Consider the following 14010-nt stretch of genomic DNA (forward strand, 5'->3'; position numbering starts at 1 on the left):
CACCGATCGGTCTGAAGCTTTGGAGAATTTTTATTCAATACTGGAGAAATCAAGAAAAGATATTCGAGAAAGAATTTGTAAACTTCATTTTTTTGACTTTTGGCCAGCTTCAGGCCCTAAAAAAAAGTGAGTGAAACTTTACGCACGTTTTAGTATTATCAATTCTTGATTACTTTTTCAAATCGACGTAAGTAACTTTTATACGGTTTTGAGAAAATTAATTAGGAAAAATCACAATCTGTTTTCTAAAACTGTTTTAAAATGAATCACCTTTTTAACATTTTTTGCCGTGTAATTCGCTCAAATTTTGCATACATTCAGCTCACGTGCAAAAACTAGGTAGTTTCTATTATTTCCCACAAAAATAATTATAAGAAAATGATAAGCCGTTTCATTCAGTTACTTTCGACGTTTTTCTACCAGTGTATAATCGGCTCAAGTAGTGTTTTGTTTTGATTCGTGGTTAAGTCACTTTGTCTCTCCATACAGCGGGGCGGCGAAAGTAGTGGTTAGGTTGCGAAAGTTGAAAATCTTACTTTCGTCGTTTTGTAAATCCGGAAATTAAACGTTCTAAAAGTGAAAAGTTGAGTTGGTACAGAGCGGTACGTGTAGAATTCCGCCTGCTTAACACGTAGGATCGATAAAGTAAGTTTGTATCCTTTTTTGACTTGAGTCTGTATGAATAAGTTTTCGAGAATTCTTTTCTGAAGTTCCAAGGTAAAGTGCTTAAATATATTTTTTTCCAAAAATACATTGTAATATATATATATACCCAAAAAAAATAGCAGTTTTCGCAAAACGATGGGGATATACGAAATTTTGGTAACTTTTTTTGAACGATCAGGCAATTTTTTTAGCGATTTTTTCCAACAGGCTTGCAGTCTCCGTACAAAATTCTTCGTTTGTCTTATATGGCAAAATACAATATTATTCGAAACCATAAACAATAACTTTTGAGCATCGATAGTATTATGAACTTTGTTGATAACAATTCCGCGGTGTTATCAGACGTAGTATTACGATTATTTTTTTTATCTATTTTTTCATCTCCCACAGCTTTCATAACGAACATCATCTATTTGAATAATAATTGTGAAAATACATGTGTTTCCATGAATAATTTGTACTCAATTTTTTTCTAATTAGTCCTTATTATTTTCTGAACTTTCTTAGAAGACATTGAGACCGTATTGAGTTTTAAATTTTCAAATTACAAAAATACCTTTTCTTTGATAGGAAAGGAAATTTTGCAAACTAATAATGGGAAATGTCATACTCTATAGCCACTAATACATTTGCAAAATTTAATTTAATTCGAATAATGAAGCGTTCACGCGATTGGCGTTTCCGGCTGGAAATGCTTCATAGTAAACCAAATATACATTCTTTGGATTTCGGGTGGCCAGACAGTGCAAACATTACTGTCGATGTTACGGAATTGGCACACACTTCACACCTTCCGAATCGCGAGACTGATTCTTTTCAATGACTTGCTGTTGTACACACGACACCGAAAAAAATCCCCGCCACGGACAAGCAATTATTTCGCATCGATGAAGGCATTATTGGCCTCTTCCATGTGTGGCGTTTTATTCTTCGGAGCGCGATTTATACGGAAAATCACCGCGCTCCCGTAATCGATACTATCTCCCGTGGTTATCTCACGTCATAAATTTTGTTGTGGCTGGTGGCTAGTGGCAGTGGAGCTTTTATTCTATGGGTCATGGTCGGTTGGTGACCGAGTTGCGTTTAATCTAGTTTATTGAGATTGTCATTTTTTCGTTTTTCACAAATCCTGATATGTTTAGTTATTTTCTCTATTTAAGCATAATTTGAATTTATTGTTTAAATTACGATTAAAACTTTTTTTCATACACCCAAAATAAGACTTATTACAAAAAAGTGTGAGAAACTTACATTTTCTACATTCCAATAAATTGACTGTATTAGGACCTTACAATTTTTGTATATGTAATGCTTTTATACAACAGTTGTAAGGTTTCCTTATAGATAGGAATAGATTTATCTCTCGGGGGTTTCGGAGACAAGCAATTTTGGAAAAAAAAAATTGCACGCAGACCCATGTTGCCGTGAAGCTGGTACCATGGCAGTAGCCAGGATTTCCATCGGGGTGAACGACCTCAAAGACGTTATTCACTATACTCTCAGAAATTGTACTTCTTTTCATCTGCACACAAAAAATGTGATCAAATTATGTCAATTTCGGTTTTACGGTGTAGTGTAATGTGACCAGATGTGTCCCGGAAAAAATCCGGGACGCTTGTCAGATCTCATCCCCAATGAAGCGCTGCCTATATTTGATGTGCAATTTACATTTATATTCGATCTAAGACATGTACTATATATTAAGTTATCCGGGACGTCTGGTCACTTTAGTGAAGTGGTGCACCAAATTTTCATTTTTACGCTCTCTTGAAAACGAGTGTAGCATTCTACACCATGTTTGTTTACAAACAACCGATGCAGATTAGACAATTGCTTTGTTGTTGGGAAATTTGGTGTAGTGCTACACCACACTACAACGAAATAGACATCAAACTTTTGCGTAACCGTTAATACACAAGTTACATGCTCACTAGCGCTGCCTGGGGGCAAAATTTTGAATCAAATAGTGCGACTTCTATGTACATTTGATGATTTTACCGTATTATAAAGGGCCATACTGTAGACAAAAACGGTTGAGTATTAGTAGATGAAAAAACCGAATTTAGTACTATACCATTTAATTCCACTAGAATTTGTATTGGTTGAGTATTGTTCTTAAGAAGATTCTTGAGTTTGGTGTCGATAGGGGTATAATGGACATACGGGGCGAAATGAACACCCCTTCAATATCTGAGAATATGCATACTTCATCAAAAGTGCATACACTGCATGAATTCTGTATTGCATTTAAATGTTTGACGGTATAAAAGTTTATTTTTTGCTCCAATTTTCCTTCAAAATTTGACTTAAACTTTTTTTCAGTTTCAAATTGGCATATAAGCAAGGCCGTGGAGGAATCTAATTTTTGAGCAAAGTAACGAACTCAGAAAGATTCTTTTTAGCTATTATGATTTTGGGAGAGCTTTTTTACATATCGGAACGATTGGCAGTCATTAAATGTATTGAAATCACTAAATTTCATGCAAGTGTTTATTACGCCCCGATACCTTTTTACAAGCCTTGTTTTCGACCTAATTTTCTATCTCGCTTTTCTGACACATGATATGATTTTTATCATCATGAATGAATTTAGCACGTCGTACTAACATCAAACTTGAAAACTAGCAGCGTGTAAATTAAAAACATTGCCATTGTATGGTCTTAAAACGAACATTTGCTTAACGTGTTCATTATGCCCCTAATTCCCCTATTTGTTTTAAAATGATAGCCTATAAATCACAGCCGTTGTACAAAGTAGAACAGCGCGACAGCCCGAAGGTTAAGGAATTCTTTCAGATTTTCCACCAGGAACTTGAAATTCTTCTAGGATCTAAATCATATAGTTAGCCCATCAAAGGCATTCATGGAATTACAGTCGACTTTCCACATCTCGATATCCCTCCCTATGCGGATTTCTTAGGTCCCTTCATTCTGCATACAATTTCTCTTTCCACATCTCGTTATCCTCCTTATCTCGATACCTCCGTATCTCGATGTGTTCCTGTTGATTTTTCGTTCCCAAATTTCTCTCTGTATGACCAATATCAAAGGTTACTAGACGAAATGTTTAAGGTTCAAAGCAAATAAGGAACTGAGAATAAGGAACGTGCAATGACGTCTGATTGTTAATTATTTTCTTGGTAACAGAATGTTTTTCAATCTAGTATTCATTAAAAATTTGTTCTTTGACTCGATCTCTCCCTATCTCGATGGTGGGGATTTTTTTTTATTATCGTACAAATTGGGCCGAAGGGTCTCAGATTTTCATGAAACTTTTTCCACAGGCAGGGCTCATGGATATATGAATAAAAAAAAATTGAGAAAAATTCAGGGTCGCCTATTTTTCCGGAAAACTCAGGTGGAATTTTTTTGTTTTCCCTTGACACTACTTACTTTGAAAAATCATAACTCAAGAACGAAGCATCTTAGAAACAAAGTTTTTATATGAAAATTTAAGCAAATTTTCTCAAAAACCAAACAAAAATATGAACTGGAAAAAGTTATCCACAAAATTTTTCACCGTTGGGAAAATTCGTAAAGAAAAGCCGGAAAAACTATGCCCGAACTCGTGGAAAATTTTCAAAAAAAATATTTTCGAGAAGGTAATTTTATAAGCTTCAATCACTGAAATTTTTGGAATGCACTTTTTTTTCGTTTTTGAGTTATGGCCAATTTTGTGAAAAATGTCCAGATGTGCCATATAAGACTTTTCTTTGAAAAATCATAACTCAAGAACGAAACATTGTAGAAACAAAGTTTTTATATGAAAATTTAAGCAAATTTTCTCAAAAATCCAAAAAAATATGAACTGGGAAAAGTTTTCCACAAAATTTTTCACCGTTAGGGAAATTCATAAAGAAAAGCTGGAAAATCTATGCCCGAACTCGCGGAAAATTTTTATTAAAATATTTTTTTGAACATTTTCCACGAGTTCGGGCATAGTTTTTCCGGCTTTTCTTTACAAATTTTCCCAACGGTGAAAAATTTTGTGGAGAACTTTTTCCAGTTCATATTTTTTTTTGGATTTTTGAGAAAATTTGCTTAAATTTTCATATAAAAACTTTGTTTCTACGATGCTTCGTTCTTGAGTTATGATTTTTCAAAGTAAGTAGTGTCAAGGGAAAACAAAAAATTTCCACCTGAGTTTTCCGGAAAAATAGGCGACCCTGAATTTTTCTCAAATTTTTTTTATTCATATATCCATGAGCCCTGCCTGTGGAAAAAGTTTCATGAAAATCTGAGACCCTTCGGCCCAAACCCGTACGGTAATAAAAAAAAATCCCCTGGTCCCTTCGATATCGAAATGTGGAGAGCCGACTGTATATCATAACTTTTACTAGAATTGTAGCTCAAGAGAGTCTAAATAAAATGCATCCAAAATAAAAGTCCAGAGATACCTCTAAGAACATTCTTAAGAGTTCATTCAGTATTATTTTCTTAGATTCGTTCAGAATCCAAGAATTCAAATTCTCCCAAAGATTCAGTTATGAATTTCTCCAAGGAAAACTTTAGGAACATCCCCAAAATATTGACAGTAACCTGCTCAGAAGCTTCTCTTGGTATTTCCCAAAGCATATATCCAGCAAGTCCATCAAATGATTTTTTCAAAAATTCTCTCAGAAAATTTCACATGGAGTTTCTTCTAGAATCACTCCAGAATTTCTAAAGCAACATTTTATGGAATCCAAGATGATAATTTCATCCTCCAGGAGTCTATTTCTAATGTATCCTTAGAAAAATCTCTGTGGGATCCAAGGTGAGATACTAAAAAATATAACAAAAATTCATAGTAAAATAGCTAGATTAATGCCTAAAAACTTTGCTGCATTAAATTTTGGTAAAAAAGGTGTTGTTATAATGCCTTGAAGAAATTGAGACAAAGCTCTTGGAAAATATCTGAAAAGTAACTGCTGAACTGGATCTGGATTTTTGATTATAGAGAAACCTAAAAAAGGAAAACAAATTATTTTCTAAAATCCTTGCAATAAATTCTTGAGAAACTTTATTAGGAATCTTCTGGAGAACTTCATAAAAAACATAAAAAACAGATTGTTGGAAAACTTCTGATGCAATTGTTGAGAACTCCTAAAGTAATACCTTTTTATATATCTGTACAAATTCATAGAATGTAATGCTTGGACTGGAAGCATATTCAAGACATAACGCTTATGAAATTCAACTTCCTGAAGAGAATTTCAGCAAGAAATTCTGGATATTTTTATAGGGTTATGCTTGAAAAATGTCTAGGCATATTCATAAGAGAACCACTGTGATAATTCAAGAAAGAATACTCTTAAAAACCCCTGGAAAATTCCAGACTTGAGAAAAGATTTCAGGCATTCTTAGTAGAATTTCAAGTGTTTCCTGTGGGAATACTTCATAAAACTATCGAAAGAATTGTTGGTACCTTTTCTGGAATTTCTTTAGGATTTATCGCAAAATGCTTGGCAAATTTAAGTGTCATCGTGAAAGTATCTGCTGTTAGATTATCACAGTCTACTACCCCTAACTCGATACTTCATTTCTCGAAAAAAATGAAACCCATAGAAAATTTTGGTTTTCATGGCTACATCGATGTTTCATTGGAACGCAGTTACAATTTTTTGTATTCTATAACTCGATGGTCCTTTCAATATCGAGTTATGGAGAATTGACTACATTAGCTTTATAATTTTGTGGTTGTTTGCCCTAGGCTTATGGAACGATCCTTCTAAATATTTCATAAGTATTTGCTCACATAACTCTAAAAATCGCAAAAAAATAGAGTTCTTGTAGAAATACTAATATAATTTTTTGAAGATTTCTCGGAGGTATCTCTGGCCTATTTTTCTATGAGTCACATGTTGTATTTCTTCATAAAGTTCTGGATAAATTCATCATAAAAGGAATCATTGAAGAGATTTTAGATGAAACTTATAAAGTTGTTCAAGCGAGAACCATAAAAAAAAATAATTAAAAATTCAAATGCGTAAAATATATTAAGGGATTAATCAAGATGTCATAAAAATATGTATTGTTGTCGCAATTATTGAAAAATTTATTGAAGTGATTACTGAAAAAATCCGATTGTAATTTCTAAATCACTGTCTAAAGGAATGTCTAACACACCTAAAAACATTTAAAGAAGACAGTTAGTCGAATTACTAGGTAAAGAATTAGAAGAATCTTTGAAAAAATCTTGAAGTGTTTCGAAGGAATCTTTGCCAAAATGATTGGATGTAGTTTTGTTTACGTCAGGTCCCCCTGCGCCTCTCTGGCTAAGCCCATGGGTGCTATCTTAATCTGGTGATTAGTTCCTAATCCAATCGCGATGCCTTTGAAGAGGATGCCAAATGGTTCATCAGCATCATAAACATTCAATGTTTTCTAGTTGTATGCTGTCTAGGGATAATTAAAATGCAAAGGTTTCAAAGCTATCATTGTTTGAATTTTAGAAATTATGGTTAAAAACCAATCCCATATCTTTTTTTCAGATGTTTTAGAAAATTTGCAATTACTTTGATAAAAAATCTATGTTTTTTCGATGCTTCGATTGATATATGGGTTTTCAAAGAAAAGGCTTATATGGTAATTTTCCACAAAATTGGCCATAACTCAAAAACGAAAAAAAAGTACATTTCAAAAATTTCAGCGATTAAAGCTTATGAAATTATCTTCTCAAAAATATATTTTTGAAAGTTTTCCGCTAATTGGAACATAGTTTTTCCGGCTTTTCTTTACGAATTTTCTCAACGGTGGAAAATTTTGTGGAAAACTGTTTCCAGTTATTTTTTTTTATTCCTGAGAAAATTTGCTTTCATTTTCATAAAAAAAAAACTTTGTTTCTACGATGCTTCTTTCTTGAGTTAAGATTTTTCAAAGAAAAGGCTCAAAATGGCACATTTGCACATTTTTAACAAAATTGGCCATAACTCTAAAACGAAAAAAAAGTACATTTCAAAAATTTCAGCGATTGAAGCTTATGAAATTATCTTCTCAAAAATATTTTTTTGAAAACTTTCCACGAGTTGGAGCATGGTTTTTCGGCTTTTCTTTACGAATTTTCTCAACGGTGGAAAATTTGGTGGAAAACTTTTTCCAGTAAATATTTTTTTTTTATTCCTGAGAAAATTTGCTTTCATTTTCATAAAAAAAAAACATTGTTTTTACGATGCTTCGTTCTTGAGTAATGATTTTTCAAAGAAAAGGCTCAAAATGGCACATTTGCACATTTTTTACGAAATTGACCATAACTCAAAAACGAAAAAAAAGTACATTTTAAAAATTTCAGCGATTAAAGCTTATAAAATTACCTTCTCAAAAATATTTTTTTTTAAATTTTGCACGAGTTGGAGCATAGTTTTTCCGGCTTTTCTTTACGAATTTTCTCAACGGTGCAAAATTTTGTGGAAAACTTTTTCCAGTTAATATTTTTTTTATTCCTGAGAAAATTTGCTTTCATTTTCATAAAAAAAAAACTTTGTTTCTACGATGCTTTGTTCTTGAGTTATGATTTTTCAAAGTAAGTAGTGTCAGAGGAAAACAAAAAAAATCCAAATGAGTTTTCCGGAAAAATAAGCGACCCTGAATGTTTCTCAATTTTTTTTTATTCATATATTGATGAGCCCTGCCTGTGGAAAAAGTTTCATGAAAATCTGAGACCCTTCGGCCCACTTTGTACGGAAATAAAAAAAAATCCCCAATTGTTATCTCATAATCACTAAAACATATTAATCAAAACTACTCAAAATCATTAAAACAGGCATTCAAGTCATCGTGCAAAAGTTTGGGGTCACTTAACCAGCCAAGCGGATGTTTTAACAACTACTTTAGCTTTCTATTAAATTGGATTAAATAGACAAATTGAAGGTTCACGTCTTCTCGGTGAGAATCGAACTCACAACTCCCTGTTCACTAGATAGGGTGCGTTTAATGTTTTTGCTAAAATACATACAAAGAAAAATTAACTCATTGCTTACCGATTTTTTTTTCACAACTTTAGTTTTTATCATAGCATTGCATATTTTTTATGAAAACCGTAATTTATGCTCGGCAATGATATAATCTTACGGGCCCAGATAGCCGTAGCGGTAAACGCGCAGCAGTTCAACATAACCTGAAGCTGAAGGTCGTGTGTTAGAATACCTCCGGTCGAAGATCGTTTGGGCTAAAAATTTATTCGACTTCTCCTGGCATATATTATCTTAGCGCTTGTCACACAATATACTTATACAAAAATGATCCTTTGGCAAAGAATGTCAAATGTAGAAGTGATTGGCCGAATGCCGTTTGGCCGAACGCCATTTGCCCGAAAGGGTCATTTTTCCGAATACCATTTAGCCGAATGCCGTTTGGCCGAAAGGGTCATTTGGCCGAATGTCATTTAGGCAAATACCATTCGGCCGAATGCCGTTTAGCCGAATGCTGTTTGGCCGAAAATGGAAACTAAAGCTAGAATACATTTGTAATGAATTTAAAAGAACTTATTCAGCTTGTTCTGAAAAAAGGATCATTGATATACAAACAATAAGCTTTTAGAAACTGTCAGTGCGGAATAAAAAATATCCTAAATGTAAGTAATTATTCACTTCTCTGTTAGTGGTAAAAACTGCAAGCAGAAGTTTTTGCACTGCGTTTGTTGTCAGCTTTTGACAGTAACTAAAACGATTAACGACTTCTTTTGAAAGAACAGCCAATGATAAAAAATAAAAATAAAACTCCTGAAAATTTAAGCAAGTGTAATGCAAATAATCATTCTATCGGTATAAACTAAAAAGAACTGCCGATGATTTAAAGAAGGTAAAATTCTAAATTAAAATATGAGCTTAGAGTCTTGACCAGAGTTGGGAATGGTAATAGTAGTAGGATTGAGTTTTTGCGAAAATCACGTGGCTCTTCTGATACAGTAATTCAAAATTGTGAATCTCATCAAGTAGCCTATGTTGGGTGCATGAATTTTCTAAATCAGTAGTGTCATTGAAGGCTGTAAATGCGGGAAATGCAGCGGGAAATAGAACATTTTTCTACAGCAGTTATGGGTCGCCCTTAGCAACGGGTGTTTTGCTATTTTCAAGGCATTTTGCCTACAGCAACAGTAGGTGTGAGCTTCACTGGCTCCGCTGACTGTGATTTGCTGCGCTTGCCTACTGTAGTGTGAATTGCAGAATTTTTCCCAACCCTGGTCTTGACACGATGTGTTTAGTTCACAACTTTGTCCTGAATTACCGAGTTGATTTTATCATTCTTTTGGAGCACCTATATAGCGACGTCATGACGTCCCGTCACATCATGAAATTGAACAAATTAACTAGCTGATCAGTTATTGAGATATACTTATGGATTCTTCACATCAGTGTTGTAGCAATTTGATTTTTTTGTTGTTCGTAATTCGGCCAAACGGCCGGACACCGAAGTGATCATAAAAATACTAAGCTGAAAAGCAGGCTTTGTCATAAAAACACCTCTTCCGTGTAAAATTCGGATTAGTTGAACCGAAAATATTTGTACTTCTCATATTGTTCAAAATAACATTTTCGAAAAATTTATTTATAGAGGAAAGCATGTATGATAACTAAAATATTCGGCAATTTTTTTATCCTGTTTTAATATTGGTACAACCTTGGCATTTTTTTTCAATTTTTCAAATATACTAACCAAAAACAAGGGTAGAAACACCGGTTTTGGCCATAGGGCCAACTATAGCTATCTTGGATTATATACCATTTTACAAAGAAAATTAGCATGAAACATATCATGTGTTGTAATTCACATGTGAGAGCTACATCCATGTATTCTTCACGATTGATGGGAAATAGAAGAAAAACATATTTTTCCTTATAGTTTTTACTTGTACATACCTAATTTGACCACTCGTATAAGAAACCAATGTGATAGACCAATTTAGGAACCGAAGTTAAGTATGTGGCTGAAATTGGTTCTGGTAGCCTATATCAACCAATGCAATTTTTCAATGTTAAAATAAGGATTCTCATTTCCGGTGTTTTTCAAAGGAAAATAAGCCAATACCGTGCTCTACATAACATTAAAATCGGTGTTTTTGGAGAAGGTTCAAGAGCTTGTTTGAGAAGATGCTGAAAACATCCTGATAAACTTGACTTATTGCTATTTGCAAAGGACATTTGCAGAAAATCTTGTCATTTCAAAAATGTTAAACGTCAACCACAGAGCATTTGCATGTTCATTGAAACTACAGTGAAACTTCATGAGCTTTTGGTATTAATATGCAACCGCACTAGAACTAGGTAAGTAATAGATGCTTTCATTGAAACCATTTTTGAAAAGCATCTCTGCTAGATGTTTCGCGTGCTACTTGGGGGTTAATTACTTAATTACTTAGGTACTTAATTTACTACAGAAATCAGTTTTTCGGTGCTAAAGAACACAAAACAGCAAAGTTTGTATGTCGTTACTAAAAATAGTAGCTTTTAAATGATTTTGAAAAGAATTGTATATGGTCATATAGAAGAAACAACAAATTGTGTATGAGACCTGCAAGCATGTCTAAAAAAATCGATATTCAATCGGGCACTTTCAATCCAACTATGTCTTACAGAAAAGTTCAAGTCCGATTTTAAATGATGAATGGATTAAACTGTCAAAAAACTTAATAAATCTTAGCTTAAATATCTACAACTTTGACGACTTGTAGCACAATTTAGCAGCCCCAAATTTACTGAAGACCCATATTTTGATCTTTGAGACACACAAAAAAATGTTATTTTTGTTCCGCTGTGTGAAATCAGTGCAACTGATAGAATTGAGAATCATTTCATGGAAAATGTGAAAAGTAATAGGTACATGATCAAAAATAGCGTGAGCAATCAGTTGGCTACAAAACATGCTATACTCGATTAAGCTCAAATCAATCTTTCGAAGGGTTTTTTCACATATTATATTATACTTACAGCACGATGAAGCACCTTCGAAGTGTGACACAATTTGCAGCACCGCCACGATCAAAACTCCGCCTTTCCCGTACATTTTTTTGTTTCCAAAATTAGTTTTCCCTTGAACTCCCGAACCTCCGCCCGGCGTCACTTATCAGTAAGCTTTCGTTACGCGCACTTGCTCACCATAGAACCAATGACAATGTAAATTTCAAACGTTATCAAATGGCACACATAAATCACTGTCATTGCCACTCGAATTCCCTTTCGGCGACAGACACTGCACTTGTTTGGTGGGTGACTTTGAACAGGTGTGTTTTGCCGAGCAGTTTGCAGACTCAGACTCAATTTGCGATTACACTTTTGGGCACTATTTACTCTGCAAACACAACTGATTCTATTCTAATGGTTGCACTCTATTTTGAAGTTTAGTTTAACGTTTGTTCGCTGAGGGGCTTGTTTTGCCACTTCTACCGTCAACGACGACGACTTGCGTTCGACTGGGTTCAAAAAGGTTCCGGTGTTTCACTTCATATGTCCGTCACGTGGAATTAATTCAGCAATGATTAACCAGAAACTAAACGCTGAAGCGCGACCCGAAATACTGAAAGCGGTTGTGTTCGCGCGTAATGAGTAAGCTTTTACGCTAATGCATACGCAGAGTGTCGATTGAAGAATGGAAGCACGTGCTGACTGAGAATCCAGACTGGAACGCCCACTTTGCGAAGCCGAACTCCGGATTGGCAATGGCACAGTCGGGTGAAAGCTCTTCTGCTTTTATATACTACTTGGACGACGATGATGGTTAGTGAGACGCTCTCCTGAAGAGCAGAACTTATCGAATTTGGAGGGTCTGGTCTGGTCAGTCAGTCGACAGCGACTTCCGATCTATCCAGATGTGGGTTAATATCAATCATCAATGAATAGGAGCACTTGTTGACTTGTTTTGCACAACTCAGTACATATTGTTGTTTATTCACATTTGCCATACATTAAAAAGTAAAACAAGCAGTGAAGGGATAGAACAATGACGTTGATGCATGTACATTATATAAACCTTCACATACTGCACAGTTAAAAATAATGAAGATTACACGTCATGTAAACTTCATTTATGCCATGTAAACACGGCGTCATGTAAATTTATTTCTGAAATCATGTAAAAATGTGTTATATGTCATGTTATCACTTAGGATCAAGCTAGATTACATGACATAGAATTGAAGTTTACATGACATATCATGTAAATATCCATGATATTTCACGCTCCAATTATGTGCATTATATGTCTCAGAAATTTACACGTTTCGTTCGAACTGTGTGGGTGCCGACATGAAAGTTTAAAAATTCTGTAACTTCGCAATCGTTCAATCGATATAGATGAAATTTTCAGGGAAAAATACAAATGAGTTATACCTATTTTTGATTCATTTATTAAAATTTTCGTATTCGTTTATGGTTTTGGATTAAGGTTTAAATATGTTGAGGTACCTAGGGTATTTCATGATGAAAATTATGGGAGAAAAACAAGAAACCTTGTCGAAAACATTGAACAATCAATGTAGCATTGATTATAAATAAATGGTAAAGAGGACGAGCTGTTTAATTTTCTTACAGCTAATAAGGTGCATATAGCAGTTATTACTGAAACATATTTAAAACCTGGATCAAAACCAAAAAAAGATCCTAACTTATTTGTTTATTGTAATGATCGACTTGATGGGGCATGTGGGGGAGTTGCAATCATCATTCATAGGAGTATATAAAACATCAACTGTTTTCGTCATTTGAAACTAAAGTTTTTGAAACTTTAGGTGTTTCTGTTGAAACACAGTTTGGTAAATATACTTTCATAGCTGCCTATTTGCCTTTTCAATGCTCTGGACAGCAAGTTAATTTGCTTCAAACTGACTTGCGAAAATTGACTCGCAATAAGTCAAAAAATTTTGTCATTGGTGACTTTAATGCCAAAAATCGGTCATGGAATAATTCACAAAGTAATTCCAACGGCAGAATTTTATTTGATGAGTGCTCTTCAGGATATTTCTCATTTCAATACCCTGATAGCCCTACATGTTTTTCCTCTTCTAGAAATCCTTCTACGATTGACTTGGTCTTAACCGACTCTAGTCATTTTTGTAGTCAATTAGTTACTCATGCTGATTTTGATTCTAATCATGTCCCTGTTACATTTCAAATATCCCATGAAGCGATTCTCAATCCTATCAACTACACTTTCAATTATTTTCGAGCCGGCTGGAATACATATGAAACGTATATTGACTCTAATCTTGATGTTTACATTTCTTTACAAACTAAACTTGATATTGACAATGCTCTTGAAACTTTAACAAATTCCATTGTTGAAGCCCGGAGCATTGCTATTCCAAAGTGTGAAGTAAAATTTGAATCCGTGATTAAAGAAACTTTTGATCCGTCTTAAAAACGTGAGGAGAAG

At 34.1% G+C, this 14010-nt stretch overlaps 2 protein-coding genes across 2 annotated transcripts in view; one reads left to right on the plus strand and one right to left on the minus strand.

Moving 5' to 3' along the window:
* The window catches only part of LOC5572949 (peptidoglycan-recognition protein LB), a 28360-nt gene extending 15955 nt beyond the window's left edge, over positions 1-12405 (minus strand). Inside the window, exon 1 of the mRNA XM_001654225.3 lies at positions 11571-12405. Within this exon, the coding sequence (XP_001654275.2) occupies positions 11571-11646 (76 nt within the window). The 5' untranslated portion in view covers positions 11647-12405. The remainder of the gene's footprint in view (positions 1-11570) is intronic.
* LOC5572948 (trichoplein keratin filament-binding protein) overlaps positions 1-14010 on the plus strand; it is a 150046-nt gene that overhangs the window by 103094 nt on the left and 32942 nt on the right. The gene's annotated exons all lie outside the window — the stretch shown is intronic.

Source organism: Aedes aegypti, chromosome 3 (assembly GCF_002204515.2).
Source record: "Aedes aegypti strain LVP_AGWG chromosome 3, AaegL5.0 Primary Assembly, whole genome shotgun sequence".
NCBI classification, from domain to species: domain Eukaryota; kingdom Metazoa; phylum Arthropoda; class Insecta; order Diptera; family Culicidae; genus Aedes; species Aedes aegypti.